We start from the raw sequence: 18,817 nt of genomic DNA on the forward strand, positions 1-18,817 counted from the left end.
GAAAATTGCCCAGGTATGTCCTATCCACAAAAAACAGGACAAATCCAATCCGGCCAATTACCGCCCCATCAGTCTACTCTCAATCATCAGCAAAGTGATGGAAGGTGTCGTCGACAGTGCTATCAAGCGGCACTTACTCACCAATAACCTGCTTACGGATGCTCAATTTGGGTTCCGCCAGGACCACTCGGCTCCAGACCTCATTACAGCCTTGGTCCAAACATGGACAAAAGAGCTGAATTCCAGAGGTGAGGTGAGAGTGACTGCCCTTGACATCAAGGCAGCATTTGACCAAGTGTGGCACCAAGGAGCCCTAGTAAAATTGAAGTCAATGGGAATCAGGGGGAAAATTCTCCAGTGGCTGGAGTCATACCTAGCACAAAGGAAGCTGGTAGTGGTTGTTGGAGGCCAATCATCTCAGCCCCAGGACATTGCTGGAGGTGTTCCTCAGGGCAGTGTCCTAGGCCCAACCATCTTCAGCTGCTTCATCAATGACCTTCCCTCCATCATAAGGTCAGAAATGGGGATGTTAGTTGATGATTGCACAGTGTTCAATTCCATTCGCAACCCCTCAGATAATGAAGCAGTCCGTGCCTGCATGCAGCAAGACCTGGACAACATCCAGGCTTGGGCTGGCAAGTGGCAAGTAACATTCGCGCCAGACAAGTGCCAGGCAATGACCATCTCCAACAAGAGAGAGTCTAACCACCTCTTCCCCCCCCCCCACCTCCCTCCCTCCCTCCCTCTTCCCCCCTCCCTCCCCCCCCCTGACATTCAACGGCATTACCATCACCAAATCACCCACCATCAACATCCTGGGGGTCACCATTGACCAGAAACTTAACTGGGCCAGCCATATAAATACTGTGGCTGCAAGAGCAGGTCAGAGGCTGGGTATTCTGCGGCGAGTGACTCATCTCCTGACTCCCCAAAGCCTTTCCACCATCTACAAGGTACAAGTCAGGAGTGTGATGGAATACTCTCCACTTGCCTGGATGAGAGCAGCTCCAACAACACTCAAGAAGCTCGACACCATCCAGGACAAAGCAGCCCGCTTGATTGGCACACCATCCACCACCCTAAACATTCACTCCCTTCACCACCGACGCACTGTGGCTGCAGTGTGTACCATCCACAGGATGCATTGCAGCAACGCGCCAAGGCTTCTTCGACAGCACCTCCCAAACCTGAGGCCTCTACCACCTAGAAGGACAAGGGCAGCAGACACATGGGAACACCACCTGCACAATCTCCTCCAAGTCACACACCATCCCGACTTGGAAATATGTTGCCGTTCTTTCATCGTCGCTGGGTTAAAATCCTGGAACTCCCTTCCTGACAGCATCGTGGGAGAACCTTCACCACACAGACTGCAGCAGTTGAAGGCGGCGGCTCACCACCACCTTCTCAAGGGCAATTAGGGATGGGCAATAAATGCTGGCCTCGCCAGCGACGCCCACATCCCATGAACAAATAAAAAAAATCTTGGTGTCCTGTTCCATCCTGAACTGAACTTTAAACCGCACATCCTATCTATCTACAAGAATGTTTACTTTTACCTCCACAATACTGCCTAGTTCCACCCCTACCGCAGCTAAAACCCTCAAACCTGCCTTTGTCACTTCCAGACTTTACTACTCCAACCCTCATTTTGCTGAACTCCTATCTTCCAACCTCCAATTTATCCAATACTCTGCTACATGTATCCTATCCCACATCAAGTCCCATTCATCTTTCACCTCCATGTTGGCCAATCTACACTGGCCAGACACCAAAGCATTCCTCCATGGCCCTGCCCTGACCTACCTCATCTCCTGTAGACTGCACCCCCCCCCCCCCAAAGCTGCAATCCTCTGATTCCAGACTTATGAGCATCCACCATCAGCAGCAACACTTGATCACTTCAAGCCTGTTCCTTTGAATTCCCAACAAAAACCTTTCTGCCATTCCATCTTTCATTCCTCCTTTAAAAACCTCAAAAAGCATCTTTGACCAAGCTTTCGATCACTCTCCTAATTTCTTCCTTTTTGGCTCAGCATCTGTTTTCCTTCCGAGCATTTGTAAAGCGCTTTGGGGAATTTTTAACGTTAAAAGGTGCTATATAAATGCAAATTATTGTTGAACTTGCTTTAATTATATGCATTACAAAATAAAAGGAAAGCACAATCTATTTTACCGTGTGTGGGTTGTTGCAAAACTTCTGCTATCTTGATGTGACATCTTCTCTCTTGCATCATTAAGAAGGCTGTCTTCACACCCCTAATAAATGGCATATTTAGCTGTTGAGTTTGTGTTCAGTTTAAAATCTACTTTGAAATGTTACCATAGTAATACTTACCTCATTGCAAAATACGAAGAGCTTGGATACTTCATTTTCCTCATTTGTGGCTCTAAAAAAAGATGGTACCAGTTTTTTCCAATACAGTATCAAATCTAGTACAAATATTTTCAGAATGGATATTTTACTTGATTACATTCCTGTAACGGCTTGAAATAAGATTCCAGTATTGCAAGTTCAACCTACTCGGACAGAAAGTAATGCACACTACAGTAGAAGTCCTGTATTAGGGACATACCCGCAGCAAACCAGTTTCCTTTATTTAGTAATTCCTATTAAGCAAAGATCATTTAAAAATGTGTACAGATCCTGGTTGACAGTAATATAACATGCAAGCATCCAACAGGGCATTATACATGCCTACTGAACATTCATGGCACACCAACAACATAATAAAGTTATGTCAAATCTACTCATAATAATGCCACCTATATTTCATTGTTTCTTAAACTAAATCAGCATTTAAAATGTGAGTAGTTGGTTAACTCCATCCTAAGAAAATAATAATTCCTTTAATTTAGTTATACCAAATGATTCAAAGGTAGACCAGTTTCAGCACAGGTTAATACATGCTATAAAATAGCCTATTAACTTGTACGCCCAAACACATGTGAAAAGGGAAGAAAAAAATGCTTCAGTAAATTTTCTAGTGGTAATAGTACTGCAATTATCATAAAATGTAATTATTAAAACTAGCAAAGTTACACATACTTCAATTTAATTAAAGATGTACATATACTTTAATAAATCACCAATAACATTGAAGACAGTTCCTTCACATTTACTTGAATAAAATAAAGACCAAGTATGGCAGGAATATTTTTGAATAATGTCTATGGCTGATTGATCAATATACCATAAGTAAATCTGTTTGGCCAACAATGCTTTAAGTTCTAGCTAGCCTATCCAACAAGATTCAGGAGGTACCAATAAATTACTTGAATGGAAGATTGTTAATAACTGGCAAGACCCAAAAGTTCAAAGGGATGGTGAAAGGGTCTATGAAATATCATGTTCAAATCCCAAATGCTTGTGAATACTAATTCTATCCTCAAATGATATTTGAATTAGGTTTCAACAGTTCTGGGTGGAGGTACAAGACACAGGACCACATAACAATATAATGCTTCATATTGGATAGAAGAGGAAAAGTGGGAGAACCTTCACCACACTGACTACAGCGGTTCAAGAAGGCAGTCACCACCACCTTCTCAAGGGCAATTAGGGATGGGCAATAAATATTGGCCTTGCCAGCGACGCCCACAACCCATGAACAAATAAAAAAGAGGAAAATTGACCGTACACAATAGCGAAGCACATAAAAAGTAGGAAAAAGATGTTATAAATTTCTTTTAAATTAAACTAGGGATTCATGCGTATGACAAACATTCTTCCCCCATGCTGACCTTGCTAGTGACGCCCATATTCCAATAATGAATATTAAAAAAAAAGCCTCAGGAACCTGTTCTGCCATCTTCAAAGATTTATGTATCTGGTCTGATTTATGTAACAGGTCTCTCTGTTCCTGCACCCCTTTTAAAATTGTACCATTTAGTTTATATTGCCTATCTTCATTCTTCCTTCCAAAATGCATCACCTCACACTTCACTGCATTAAATTTCATCTGCCGTACGTCAGCCCATTTCACCAGTCTGCTTATGTTCTCCTGAAGTCCACTACTATCTTCACGGTTTACTACATTTCTGAGTTTTGTGTCATCTGAAAACTTTGAAATTACGTCCTTTATATCCATGCCCGGGTCATTAATACATAGCAAAAAGAGCAGTGGTCTTGATACCGACCCCTGGGGGACACCACGGTATACTTCCCTCCAGTCGGATAAACAACCGTTCACCACTACACTCTGTTTTCTGTCTTTTAGCCAATTTCGTATCTACGCTGCCACTATCGCTTTAATCCCCTGGGCTTCAATTTTACTAACAAGTCGGGGATGGGGCGGGGAAGTGGGACTAGCTGGATTGCTCTTGCAGAGAGCTGGCATGGACTTGACAGGCCGAGTGGCCTCCTTCTATGCTGTAACCATATTATGATTCTATAAGTCTATTATGTGGCACTTTATCAAGCACCTTTTGAAACTCCATTTACACAACATCAACTGCACTATCTTCGTCAACCATCTCCATTATTTCAATAAAGAACTCAATCAAGTTTGACAGACACAATTTGCCTTTATCAAATCCGTGTTGGCTGTCATGTAAGAAAAGGCAATAAGGTCATACATCAAAGGCTTCGGATCGGGAAAGCAATGATAGGTGTGAAAAAAGCATGGGCCTCTCATTCCTCATTTGTTGATTGAAATAACCCATTAAAATAACTTTCCTGTTCTCAGATACCCTTCTTATCTCTTTTGTAGGGTATTCCTTATTTCCTGTGATTCTTGGAACTGGACAAATAGTCAAGCACAGAAAGTCACCCTCACACAGTAGTTTTGTTAATCAAAAGTAATTATTTAATAATGTTATAATTCATACGAGCATTCGTGAAGCAAAATCAAACCATACATCTATAAAATTCCGTTATATACTTGATAATTCGCAACATTATTATGCAATGACTTAATTCATACACACATCAGGCAAATCATGTAATATACACAACCTTAAACCAAGGATTTTGCTCATCGGGCCTGAAGGTTGATGAGCTCTTCAGTCCATGAAGTCCTCTTCTTCTTGCATGATGTTCGACTGCAGTGTGCGTTCCTTGTGACTGCCATGTGGCGAAGAAGCTGTTCTTCTCTCAAAGTCTTCCTTTTATATTGTTTTTACCAATAGGATGTGGATTGGATCGGGTCATTCTTTTTGTCCAATTGCTCCCTGTTGCTATGTCTCAATCATCAATATACATCAATGATTGACAGCTTAGCCTTTGATCATTTGACTGGAGACCCTTTGATGTAGAAAAGACCATTAGCTCGAACCATGGAACGTAAAAGGCTCCTTTACTATCTCTGTTTATGGCCTTTCATGTAGAGATAGACCCTTTCATTTCTATGCACAGACATTCTTAATGGTCCAGGCGCCTCCAATTTTGATTGCTTCAGTGATTTCAAATCCATTCCTTATACCATTTGACCATATGCTGGATGCAATACTATTCGCTGTTTTACAAATCCCAGTTCTTTGAACAGATTACCAGATAGGAATGAGAGGCCCATGCTTTTCTCACACCTCTCATTGCTTTCCCAATCTGAAGCCTTTGATGTATGTCCGTATTGCCTTTTCTTACAGTACCCTCTGCTGTGTTGAAAAGCTTGTGTTTCCAAAGGCCTATGTGTTTTAAAAGCCTGACAATGCTTTACGCTCAATATTATCCATCTGGCTTATTTATTTAATAATCTAGACATCTATTCGCAGTACAACGTCTTCGATCCTGAAACTCATACTTCTCCAATGCCATCAGTGTCACTGAGGAAAAAACAGGATTTGCAAGAACACGGTTTACTACATTACTGTGTTTGCAGGTTTCCAAATGTCTTTGTTTAAAAGATGTGGAGATGCCGGTGATGGACTGGGGTGGACAAATGTAAGGAATCTTACAACACCAGGTTATGGTCCAACAGTTTTATTTGAAAATCACAAGCTTTCGGACGCTTTCTCCTTCGTCAGGTGAGTGTGGGATTCCATGGAAGGTACCGCATATATAGTCAGAGAACAATGCCTGGTGATTACAGATAATCTTTCCAACTGGCCGTTGTCAAGGCAATCAAAGGAGTCGAATAGTGTTCAGACAAAGAGACATTACCTACAGGACTACTGAATATACAAACGGTCAAAGCCCAAAGACAGAGACAGAGAGAGAAACATCCGAAAGGAAGAGAAAGAGAGAGAATGATCAAGTTGATCAATCAAAAAAACCATTAAAAACCTAACTGGTTCACTACAGTACTTTGTTGAAGCAAATCTGCCATCCCTATGACTCATAATGCCCTCAAGGGTTGGGCAATAACTGCTGCCTTAGAATCACCCACTAGTCAAGAACAATTTTTTTTAATATTGCTTCTCCCACATCTGCTTCTGAATACTATACACAGACATGATGCACTGCCATCTTTTGGGAGGTTGCCCTGGACAATAGACAGGTCAAACCCTCCTTACAATCACTTTATGCAGCATGTTTACTTTGCCAGCCATCAAATAGGGTCAATGGTTGCTCTAGTGCATCATTTGTCCACAAACTTAAAAATGCTTTTAGTTTATCACTTCTTCTCCTCTCCCATTCAACATTTGGAAAGGCTGAATTTTTTTTTAAAAACTATTTTCAGCCTTTCTAAATGCTGAAAAAATATTCCCCCTTCCCCCATGCAACCACTTACCTTTAAGTCCCTGCATCCCTTTAATTTTTTTCCAGCAGCCCTTAACAGTGAAGACTGCTCAGTCACACTGAGTCCATGTGCACAGAAAGCATTTTCTAACAATTTAAATGACTCGACCTTGCAGACAGGGGTGAGACTATGTCAGTGTACAGCAGCAAGAGTTCCACTACTGTGACAAGTTATTATGCTAATATTTCACGGGGTGATTGCATCCAAAATTACGGCAATTTTGTTTGTATAAATAATGTTTTCCTTATAATGTTCTTTTTTCTTGACTCAACATTTGCCTTCTTTCTTTTCTTCACATTTTGTATGAAAATCTCAGGTCAATTATAAAATCACATTTCATTGCCGCAAGATGATCAGTAATTGATATTTATTTTGAGAGGGATGTTGACAGAGTTCTGTCTGTCACCAAAAGGTTATAACAAATACTCTGGAGTATTAGAATATAGGAAAGCTTTATAGTATTGAAAGTATTTATGAAATGTTCCTCAATGAAATTATCCCTCACTACCCTGGCTGCAGCTAGGTTCCTGGTCATGAAAAGCAAACTGAGATAGCTTTGTCATGTCCATGGTGCATAATGTCCAGTCAGGAACTTCCACCATGAAGCGACACCGAAGGGAAATATACACAATCCACAGTATAAGTGCACACAATTGCCTGTTCAAAAACAGAGCATTGCCTTTTTGGATACCTTGTAATGGATATATGCAAATTGGGTCAGGACGTGTTAAATTGTTTAACTACATTCCTCAGCATGTTGTCTCATTTCTGCAGAAACACTGGACTGGCAAATGCAAGAATATGCACAAGTGGCAGCAAAGTATGGCCTGGTGGTCGAGAACTGATCTCAATGCCAAATTGAGAACTACAAGACTGGACAAGCGTGGGAAGCATTGGTTTTTAAGACAGGGACTTTTGATAATGGGCTGAAACTGCAAAGTGGCAGAGCTCAAGCAGGAGCAGCCATGTAGCAAAGTGGTTGCAGCAAGATCATTATTCACATAAAACAGCAGTAAAGAGAATAAAACAAAGGGAAGAAAGAAGATTAAACACAAACATTTAAGAAGTTTCAAATTAATTTTAAAATTCACTTACCCAAGAGGCAAAAATAATACAAAAACAAGATGGCAACTGAACTGGCAGACAACTCAAATTTCCTCCACAGTCTCCTGATTGCACGATAATCGTGACAAATGTGCATGGAGTTCCCATTATAAATGCAGACATAGGAATTTATAATGGGAAAAGTTGACACAAGTATAACAAAAACCTGACAACAGGAAAGTACACAGATGTAACTTTTGATTTTATATTTCTAGTCATAGGAATAGAGGAACAGGAGTAGGTCATTCAGCCCCTCAAGCCTGTTTCGCCATTCAATTAGATTGCAGCAGATTTATATCTTAACTCGGTTTAATCGCCTTGGTTCCATAACCCTTAATACTGTTGCCTAACAAAATCTATAAATCTCAGTTTTGAAATTCTCACCTGACCTAGTCTCAACAGCATTTGGGGGGGGGTGGGTGGGGGTGGGAAAAGAGAATTCCAGATTTCCATTATGCCTAGCTCTAATTTTAAGGTTATGCCCCCTTGTTCTGGACTTCCTCAGTAGAGGAAATAGTTTCTCTATCAACCTTATCAAATCATTTAATCATCTTAAACACCTCAATTAGATCACCCCTTAATCTTCTATACTCAAGGGAACACAAGCCTAGTCTATGCAACCTATCCTCATAATTAAACCATTTTAGCCCTAGTATCATTCTGGTAAATCTGCGCTGTAGCCCCTCCACAGCCAATATATCCTTCCTGAGGTGCAGTGCCCACACCTGAACACAGTACTCCAGATGGGGTCTAACCTGAGCTTTATATAACTGTAACATAAGTTCTACCCCTTTGCATTTCAGCCCCTTGAGATAAAGGGCAACATTCCATTAGCCTTTTTGAATATTTTTTGTACTTGTCCACTAGCTTTTAGTGATTTCTGTACATGGATCCCTAAATCTCTCTCCTTCTCACCATTTAGAAAATACTCTGATCTATCTTTCTTAGGTCTAAAGTAGATGACCTCACACTTCCCAACAGTTTTGTATATCTTCTGTGGCATTGCACACATTAAGTCACAGAAAATGTTCTCTCTCTTACCCTGTCTTTGTGATGCTGCTTTTTTTCTCTGTCGTTCCTCTTCTGCTTATGTCTCTCTTTTTCTTTCTCTTCTGCTTCCATCTCATCTCTTTGTTTTTCTTCTCTTTTTGGCTTTTTCTTTTCTTTTAGATGAGAGGCGACAATGCGTAGTGTGGAAGGGAAAAGAGCCACCAACGATTGCAGACTACCTTTAGGATGGGGGTTGCAGGTAAAATATGTCCTTTCAGTGCTCCTATCCCTTCCCTTAAAGGCTCATACTTCTCTTCTACTCCTCACTTCCATCGCGTCCCCTACCACTTCACCTTCCCTTTCCTACCACCCCATTGGTACCCCTAATTCTTCCCATTTGAACTACCCCCTCAACCCCTATATTATACCTATCTGCTCACCCTTAACCCTCCATCCTTCTCCCCCATTCCTAGTCACTGCCCCCAAGGGCAGATGGCAAGAGGCACCCGTAGCAACCGATTTCCATTCTCCTTCTCCTACTGTCCTTTGTTATCCATTTCCCTCAGAGATGTGTTGTTTGCTTATAAAATTTAACTTGTCTATTTTAAATCTCTCCCCCTCTCTGTCTGCTTCATAGGTGTTAGCAATTACTTCATAGATGAGATCATTAATTTCCTCCATAATCTAAGTTATTTTGAAAATTTGCATGATGTTTTTTTTCCTCTCTCTCCTACACTACAATACTGTCATTTCTCACACACACACACACACAAAAATGCTCAAGGTAAACTTTACTTGAATAAAGCTTTTGAAATTTAACCTCTAGCTGTTTATCAAATAATATGGGGGAAAAAAAGAGTATGAACTATTAGAAACTAAAGAAAAATATTCCATCAGAAGAGCTGACTGAATTCTAGTTTGCATGTACCAGTTATATTTGTGGTGCTCCCATTAGGGGGACACTTGTTAGAACCATAGAAAAGATACAGCATAGAAGGGGGCCATTCGGCCCATCGTGTCCACACCGGCTCGAAGAACAACCAGGTGCCCATTCTAATCCCACCTTCCAGCACCCGGTCCGTAGCCCTGCAGCTTACAGCACTTTAGGTGTAGGTCCAGGTGCTTTTTGAAAAGAGTTGAGGGTCCCTTCCTCCACCACCAATTCAGGCAGCGAATTCCTTACACCCACCACCCTCTGGGTAAAAAGGTTTTTCCTCAGGTCCCCTCTAATCCTTCCGCCAATCAGCTTAAATCTAGTTCTTGAACTCTCCGCCAGTGGAAACAGGTACTTCCTGTCTACTCTATCTGGGCCCCTCATAATTTTGTACACCTCAATCAAGTCACCCCACAGCCTCCTCTGCTCCAAGGAAAACAACCCCAGCTTATCCAATCTCTCCTCGTAGCTGCAATTTTCAAGCCCTGGCAACATTCTTGTAAATCTTCTCTCCAGAGCAATTACGTCCTTCCTGTAATGTGGTGACCAGGACTGCGCACAATACTCCAGCTGTGGCTTTACCAGCGTTTTATACAGTTCCATCATTACATCCCTGCTTTTGTATTCTATACCTTGGCTAATAATGGAGAGCATTCCGTATGCCTTCTTCACAACCTTATATCCCTGTACTGCTACCTTCAGGGACCTGTGCACATGCACTCCAAGGTCTCTCACTTCCTCTACCCCTCTGTATATTCCCGTTTATTGCGTATTCCCTTTTACTGTTTGCCCTCCCTAAGTGCATTACCTCACACTTCTCCGGGCTGAACTCCATTTGCCACTTTTCCGCCCACTCCACCAACCCATTGATATCTTCTTGGGGGTCTACAGCTATCCTCATCACTATCAACTACACGGCCAATTTTTGTGTCGTCTGCAAATTTGCCAATCATGCCCCCTACATTCAAGTCCAAATCATTAATATATACCACAAACAGCAAGGGACCCAACACTGAGCCCTGTGACACACCACTGGAAACGGATTTCCATTCACAAAGACATCCATCGACTTTTACCCTTTGTTTCCTGTTACTGAGGCAATTTTGGATCCAATTCACCCCATTTCCCTGTATCCCATGGGCTTTTACCTTTCTGACCAGTCTGCCATGTGGGACTTTGTCAAATGCCTTACTAAAATCCATGTAGACAACATCCACTGCACCACCCTCCTTGTCACTTCCTCAAAGAATTCAATCAGATTTGTAAGGCATGACCTTCCCTGAACAAATCTATGCTGACGATCCCTGATTAAACCATGCCTTTCCAATTGACAGTTTATCCTATCTCTCAGTATTGATTCTAATAGTTTGCCCACTGGTAAGACTGACCGGCCTATAATTGTTCGGCCTTTCCCTCGTACCCTTTTTAAACAATGGTACTATGTTTGCAGTCTTCCAGTCCTCCGGTACCTCCCCTGTATCTAGTGAGGATTGGAAAATGATCCTCAGAGCATCTGTTATTTTCTCCCTGGCTTCCTTCAATAGCCTAGGAAACAATGAAACCAGCCCTGGTGACTTATCAACTTTCAAGGATTCCAGTCCCTCTAGTACTTCCTCTCTCAATGTTTACCTTATCCAATATTTCACACCTCTCCTCTTTAACTACTATGTCCAGATGATCCCTTTCCTTTGTGAATACGGAAACAAAATATTCATTTAAAACCCTACCCACATCCTCTGCTTCTACAGACAAGTTACCCTTATCATCCCTGATAGGTCCCATCCTTTCCTTAGCTATCCTCATGTTCTTAATGTACTGATAAAACACCAGTGACGCACTTACATGCGCGCGGAGCCCCTGCTTGCGGGACTCCCGCCGGCAATTAAAGCCAGCAGGATGCCACTTAAACTAATTAAGTAGGTACTTCAAGTCATTAGCAGACCTGATTGACATGATATTTTAGGAGGGGTGGGATTTTCATCTCAACTGAGACTGTTTCCCGTACTTGGGGAAACACTCCCAGTTGAAATGGACGTGTTGCAGCCATCAGCCTGTGGCAGCTGCAAAGGTCCATTTGACAGATGGGGGGGTGGGGGAGGGAGACCATCACTCATTGCAGGAGGCCACTCTGTCATTTCGGACAAAGTTTAGCCTCCACCACCCTCCTCCTAACAATAAAATTCACAAACTTGCACACTTACCCCGGTGTCCAGACACATTTACCTACTTTGCGGATCCCCTCAAATGAACATCTTCCGGATGGGGGCCGCCGTAGCTGCAGTCATGACCTCCTTGGAGGACAAACAGCATCACCAGCCTCACCGGCCACCTCTGACACGTGGAGCTCCACAATACAGTGCTGTGACACATCCACCTGCACAGCAGGAGGGAGGGCAACCACAGAGAGAGATGCGTCACAGAAGGCACTACCCTCGCCACAGGGTCTACAGACCAAGGCTCAGCTTCCTAGATCTCTCTGAGCAGCAGTGCATACTCGACATGTAGTCGTGGACATCTGCAGCCTCCTTCATGCTGAGCTGCTCCCGGCTGGCTCAAGCATCATCTTCTTACCTGTCGCTGCCAAAGTCACCACTGCCCTCAGCAACTTCTCCCCCGCATCCTTCCAGGGTGCCACCGGAGACATTGCCGACGTCTCTCAGTCGTCTGGACAAAAGAACCCTGCAAATACACCTATACCCACTCTGCAGTGACACAATGGGTGGAATCAGTTGTGGGTCTTCATAGTGATCCTCAGGAAAGGGTATTATTGCACAAACCAGACAAGATTTGCAAAGACGTGGCAGTAGTGGTGACAATATAATATGTAATGTGAGTTGATCAGAAATCAAATATAAGTAAAAACCATGACAAACCCTCAAACACCCTTGTGCATCCCCTTCATGCTCACCACACGTTTGCCGTACGCTTCCTACTGCACATATGTGATGCATGCCCTGTGGTTGCAGCACAGGTAGTGGCAGGTTGAGTGAGGCTGACCGTGAAAGAGATGCATGAGAAGGTGAGTGTGAGATAGAGCCACGAGATTGTATGAGGATTGGGTTGAGTGGTAGTGGTAAGATGAGTACTGGCAAGGTGAGTAAGTGCAGGTAAGATGAGGATGAGCTTTGAGTGGGTGTGAGGAGTGATGTGATAGAGTAGTGTTGGCAGTGCAGAAGGAGATGTGGGGTGGGGGCGGTGATGTGGCAGACGCAGTGTAGGGGAATGAGTAAGTGTACTCACTTCGGCTGACCTGCTTAGGTCATTGAAGCGCCTCCCGCACTATATGTTGGTGGTGCAGAGGCAGGCCACTTCCTCCCGTCCGCCGGGGAGAAGATCTCTGTCCTCCCCCTCCTCCTCACCCCATCCAGCAAGACCTGAAGCTAGGAATCATTAAACCTGGGAGCAGCCTTTCCCCTGGGCGGCTCCATGCTGTAATTTTTCCTATTTTCTGCAGCATCAGTCAGTGGAGGACTGCCCCTTTAAATAGGGCTCCTTCAGCTGACAGCTTATGATGTGCCTGCGCAGTCCGCCCGCTGCGCAGCTTTCCAGCGCGAAACCCGGAAGCCAAGGTAAGTACCTTCAATTAAGCTGCGATTGTGTGCGGAGCACCCCGAATTCACTGGGCGCGTTACCCATGCGCCCAGTCGACCCCCCGCTGCCAACCCGCCTCCCTCCTAATATCGGGCCCAAGATTTTTAATCAGATACTAGCGGATTTCCATGATGCTGTACATAGGGAGTTAATATCAAGAGCAGGAGGAGACAGAGGGACTGACTAAGCAAGGAAAGAAAGGAAGGAAACATTGCTTAACCGGATTGAGGGGGCATGTATTATTATACAACAAGTATTCCCCTACACATCACTTATGTGGAGTGTGAACTCCAAAAAGATCTCTGCTCAACTCTACGAGTCACTGTCCCCAAACAGAGCTTTCTTGCCAATTGCACTCTGGCTTCCATCAACTCAGTTTCAATCCAGCTGGGTATCTTGTCATTAATTTCATCAAACTCAACCTTCTCAAATACTTTTTAATCCAAGTAAATCACTAAACAGCCCTAGCACACCAACTTCCTCATCTCCTCAAAAGAATTACAGTATATCTTTGAAGCACGACCTGCTACTTTTAAATCCACTTCAACTCTTAAGGCCACTTCATTCTTTTAATGAATGCTGATAACATCCTCTAAAATGCTTTCTAGCATTTTCCCCTATTAAGCTAACTCGTCTCTAGTTTCCAGGCTCATGTTTCATTTCATTTTTTGAATTTCAGAATTACTTTTGCTATTCTTATTTTAAAGTAATTGATAGAAGGATTAGAGGGGAGTTGAGGAGAATCTTTTTCACCCAGAGAGTGGTGGGGGTCTCGAACTCACTGCCTGAAAGGGTGGTAGAGGCAGAAACCCTCACCGCATTTAAAAAGTTCTTGGATAGGCACCTGAAGTGCCACAACCTACAAGGCTACGGACTAAGAGCTGGAAAGTGGGATTAGGCTGGAGAGCTCTTTTTCGGCCGGCACAGACACGATGGGCCGAACGGCCGCCTTCTATGCGGTAAATTTCTATGATTCTGCATCTCAGGAATATACTTAAAAAGAGTATGGACACCTGGCTTAAAAATCATCACATAACTAAATATCTCAGAGACTGCTACAATTATATCCTGGAGGGTGAACAAATAAAGCTCTGAAGGGTTCCAATCCACATCTACCTATGTTAATATTTTTACACGGACCATGAACCTCTTTTGAAAACTATAAACATTTCCTATGAGAATCCCAATGTAAAAATGCCCATACTTACCAGACACTATTCCTCATCATGCCATCAGGTGGTGCTTTAATAGGTTTTGCAACGTTAGACTGAAAAGTGACCTGTTTTCGCTCCCTGTCACACAATAATATGGAGCTGTATTATATTTCCCCTGCAAATTACTTACAATGCTTTTTGAAAAAAACAATTGTCTATCATTTTTCCACTCTAACTGAAATTTCTGATGTCAAAAATTAGGTGAACTCAAAATAAAAACATATTTCACAATAACATGATTAAGTTTGTCTACTGAATAGTCCTTTGTGTCTTTGAATGTCTTCATTAAAGCTTTTACTTCAAGGCCTCCAATGTCCCAAAAGCCAGGGTTTTGACTTTGTAGACTAGAAACCCTCTGCTTTACTCCCATACGGCACCTGAGAAATGCATTAACAGAGGAAAAGTGGGTGCTAATCCTTTGCCCCTGTTCCTGATGGAACTTTGGGCCCAAAGTTCCTCCAATGCTTTTCCGGCTGCAGCACCCGGCTGCGCTTGAAGAGGGCGCAATAATGTAAATTATATGAAAATGAATGTCAGATGGCTCTACAAACAGATATCCTCTAATAGCGTTAGGGGCAGGCTGCCCCCATTAAAAAGTCTGACAGCACAGTTTCCTGAGCTGCCATGTAGGTGCTGTCTGTCTTACAGGACAGGCTGCTATTATTGTCAAGAAAGATCTTTATTTTTGACTTCTTAAATTAAAAAAATGGTTTGGCTGCTGCAGTACTTATTACACTAGCACTGGGTCCCAGCGGAGAACTCTTCCAGTGCAGTCCACACAAATAATTCCCAGAGAGGCATATCAGCTGATATTTTTGCCCTGAGCTACAATTCTGTAAACTGAATGAAGATTATGTAGTCTGAGCATGTGCAGTGTATCCATTTTCCCAGCTTTGTCAGTACTGTTCAGTCAGCTGAATTGCTGGAAATTTTTTAAATTAGTTTCAAGCAGATTCTGCTGAGTTATGCATCAAATAATTTTGAAGAAAAGCTAGAGGACAAATTTCAAAAGCTTTATTAGGCAAAGTTTACAATATCCGCTCAATGTATTGATTAAATTTCTCATGTTTTTGAAAAATGAACTGGAGTTGAATGTTGAAACAAACAGAAGCCCCTAATTATCTCATCTGTGCCTTGTTGACAGAAATATAAACATTCTAATCGCTAACACTGAAGACTGAGACAAAGGGAGAGACAGACAGAAAGAGAGAGTTTCTTTCTTTATCTTAATTTAAATTATTAATTAAAAAATCAAGTTGGATTTTGAAAGCAATAAAGCCCCTTTGGTGGGAAACAGATAGGGGGGGGGAAATGATAGGACAAAGGCCCCTCCCCCTAAACCTCTCACCTCTGGTCTTGTGAGGAGCAAGTGGGAGTGAGGGAGGGGAAATGGATGGTAGTTTAAGGGTGAGGTGACAGCAGAGCAGAAGGGAGGGATAAGTAGGAAAAACAGACTACTTTCAAAGACTAGAAAATTACACAAATTAAATATCAACTTTTATTGTAAAACCAGTACAAATATCAGTGTAATTACCTTCAGTACAATCCGAGGTTAGCATAATTAGGTACTACATTAATACTTTAAACAAGTTATACGTCTATGGGATGCCACAATAATTCATTTTAAAAAAGGAATTTTCTCCTTTTCCCTCTTCAAAATATTGATTCCTTGCACGGGCAATGGATACCCTCTGGTGCCTTCCAAAGGGACATCCTTTATCTTACTCTTGACAGTGAGTGTGAGCAGGCTACTGAACTAGAAGGGAATCACATCAGAACCTGATGCTGTCCACACACACTTGCTTACAAAGGGGTTGCTGGATAATATTCAGTAGTAGGGGACTCAGTGATTTTCTCCTTCCCAATCCAGGAATACTAAGAAGGCCGCCCTTCCCCCATTACTACTACTTCAGTTGAGATCAGCTAACTCAACACAGATAAAGGTTTGCACGTGGAATCTACTTGGTTCGTATGGCTCAGCTACTCACTGGATAAGTTTGTTGAGTCATCACATGAGCCTGGCACAGTAATTTTGTGCACTAATGTAAACAGTAGGTGCCAAATAGACATATATTGTCTTTTTATTCAATGTTTTCAATAATATCTGCTCTTTTACATAAGAACATAAGAAATAGGAGCAGGAGTAGACCAATCGGCCCCTCGAACCTGCTCCGCCATTCAATAAGATCATGGCTGATCTGATCCTAACCTCAAATCTAAATTCATGTCCAATTTCCTGCCCGCTCCCCGTAACCCCTAATTCCCTTTACTTCTAGGAAACTGTCTATTTCTGTTTTAAATTTATTTAATGATGTAGCTAAATTTTTAGCAATAAGTGTATTAAAATGTCATTTTATTATATTTACAGATTTACAAAGGATTACCCACCTCCACCACAGCCACAGAAAAATTGGAATCGGGCCTCGGAAGCCTCACCTTTAGATGAATCAAGAAAGCTCTGAATGGCAACATGAGAGCACAACTTGGAGACAGTCTGCTTTCCCACCAGAGTTATGGCCTTCCAGTTATTCTCATCTCCCAACGATGCCCACTCTTATTGCATGTCAGTGTGTATCTGGCCATTACCACACTTCCCTACATATTGTTCATGGATCAGATGGTCATCTCCAACAGGCTTTAGAATCATAATGAAGATGTTGACGGGCCAGCATATGTCTTGGGGTTGTTGTGATTTATTACTGCAGACCTTCCAGTTTGTACAGTGTGCTCTAGAAAGAACCTGGTGGTCCGGTAGAAGATCTATGTTTATAAATGAAGGATCATCCAATCACTTGGCAGCACAGTATGTTGAACTTATACAGAACCTTGGTTGGACCACAGTTGGGGTTCTGTGAACGGTTCTGGTCTCCATATTATGGGATGGATGTGGAGGCACTGGGGAGGATGCAGAGAAGATTTACCAGGATGATACCAGAACTGATAGGTATAATCTATCAGGAAAGATTGAACAGGCTGGGGCTATTTTCTCTGGAGAAGAGAAGACTGAGGGGTGACAGGCTAGAGGCCTTTAAGATTATGAGGGGGCTTGATGGGGTGGACGTGGAGATGATGTTTCCACTTGCGGGGTAGACCAGAACTAGGGGCCATAAATATAAGACAGTCAGTTATAAATCCAATAGGAGAAACATCTTTACCCAGAGAGTGGTTAGAATGTGGAACTCGCTACCACAAGGAGTAGTTGAGGCGATGAGCGTAGATGTATTTAAGGGGAAGCTAGATAAACACATGAGGGAGAAAGAAATAGAAGGATATGCTGATAGGGTTAGATGAAGCAGGGAGGGAGGAGGTTCGTGTGCAGCATAAACACTGGCATGGACCTGTTGGGCTGAATGGCCTGTTTCCGTGCTGTACATTCTATGTATGGATGAAACGGACTATGTCCTTTGAGTAACACATCTTCTGTGTCATACCTTGGTTCCACTGGTCTAAGGATTTGAGGTTCCTTGTGTCTTTACATCATCCTTTACCGAGAGTTAGAAATATACAAGCAGAACAGGATAAGGATGTCTCCTCTGTGAATTCATGGAGGAGTCTGTTCCATTAAAGATATTATGCTAAACAAGCCCTGTATATGCAGGTCTTTTTGCAGACACCAGAATGGCAAAAAAATAATTTACATAGTTAAGTACATTGGACCTTATTCATATGAATTAATAACTTTGCACACATCCATTGGCAAGCTGATCAAGGTTAACACTGCTTTGAAACAACTTGTACTGAATGGGATGAATTTTAAAAAAATATTTTACACTTGGTTTCTGAAACTCTGCAGAAGTATATATTTTCCCTCTTGGAATAGATGAAACTGCTCGGTAATCATGTTCTCAAAGTGCTTTTCCTCAACATCTCAGGACATATCTTGAGGCCTTATACTCAGTTTTTATCTTGCCACCCATTGAGGTCATTAATTTATTCCCTACGATCCTGTAGCACTTGTAAAATTTTGGAAACATTATTCACTTCCTCAGCCATTGAGTCAAAATAAACTCCTTACAAAACGGCCTTTGGAGAAAACCAAATATTTAGATACTATCTTCTCCTGTATTGAGAGTGCTGAGAGGAATTAGGATAGAGGCAGTCAGGAACAAATTTATCTTTTAGAGAGAGGATTAACATACTAACTGTGCATTGTTAATTTACTATATTTGGTAGCAGCAAGTTCTCATAGTCCTGTGCATTGTGGACTTATTCTAGGTAATAGCAGATCTTCTATTACATACGAGTATAGAGGATGGTTATGGTGTTCAGCTGCTAACCTGAACTGTGCAGTTCGGGCAACTACT

The 18,817-nt window shown here is 42.3% G+C and overlaps 1 protein-coding gene across 7 annotated transcripts in view; it reads right to left on the reverse strand.

Moving 5' to 3' along the window:
- Positions 1 to 18,817, reverse strand: part of si:ch211-171b20.3 (uncharacterized) — a 152,291-nt gene that overhangs the window by 119,030 nt on the left and 14,444 nt on the right. For 4 of the 7 annotated variants that reach the window (XM_067980442.1, XM_067980450.1, XM_067980455.1 and 1 more), the window contains 3 exons: positions 14,508 to 14,591; positions 8,826 to 9,009; positions 2,177 to 2,259 (listed from right to left, as the gene is read on the reverse strand). In XM_067980442.1, coding sequence (XP_067836543.1) covers positions 2,177 to 2,259; positions 8,826 to 9,009; positions 14,508 to 14,591 — 351 coding nt within the window. Of the gene's footprint in view, positions 1 to 2,176; positions 2,260 to 2,338; positions 2,391 to 8,825; positions 9,010 to 14,507; positions 14,592 to 18,817 lie in introns of all 7 variants that reach the window. The other 3 variants (XM_067980454.1, XM_067980458.1, XM_067980456.1) reach the window with 2 other exon arrangements.

The sequence above is a fragment of the Heptranchias perlo genome, chromosome 3 (assembly GCF_035084215.1).
Source record: "Heptranchias perlo isolate sHepPer1 chromosome 3, sHepPer1.hap1, whole genome shotgun sequence".
Classification (NCBI taxonomy): domain Eukaryota; kingdom Metazoa; phylum Chordata; class Chondrichthyes; order Hexanchiformes; family Hexanchidae; genus Heptranchias; species Heptranchias perlo.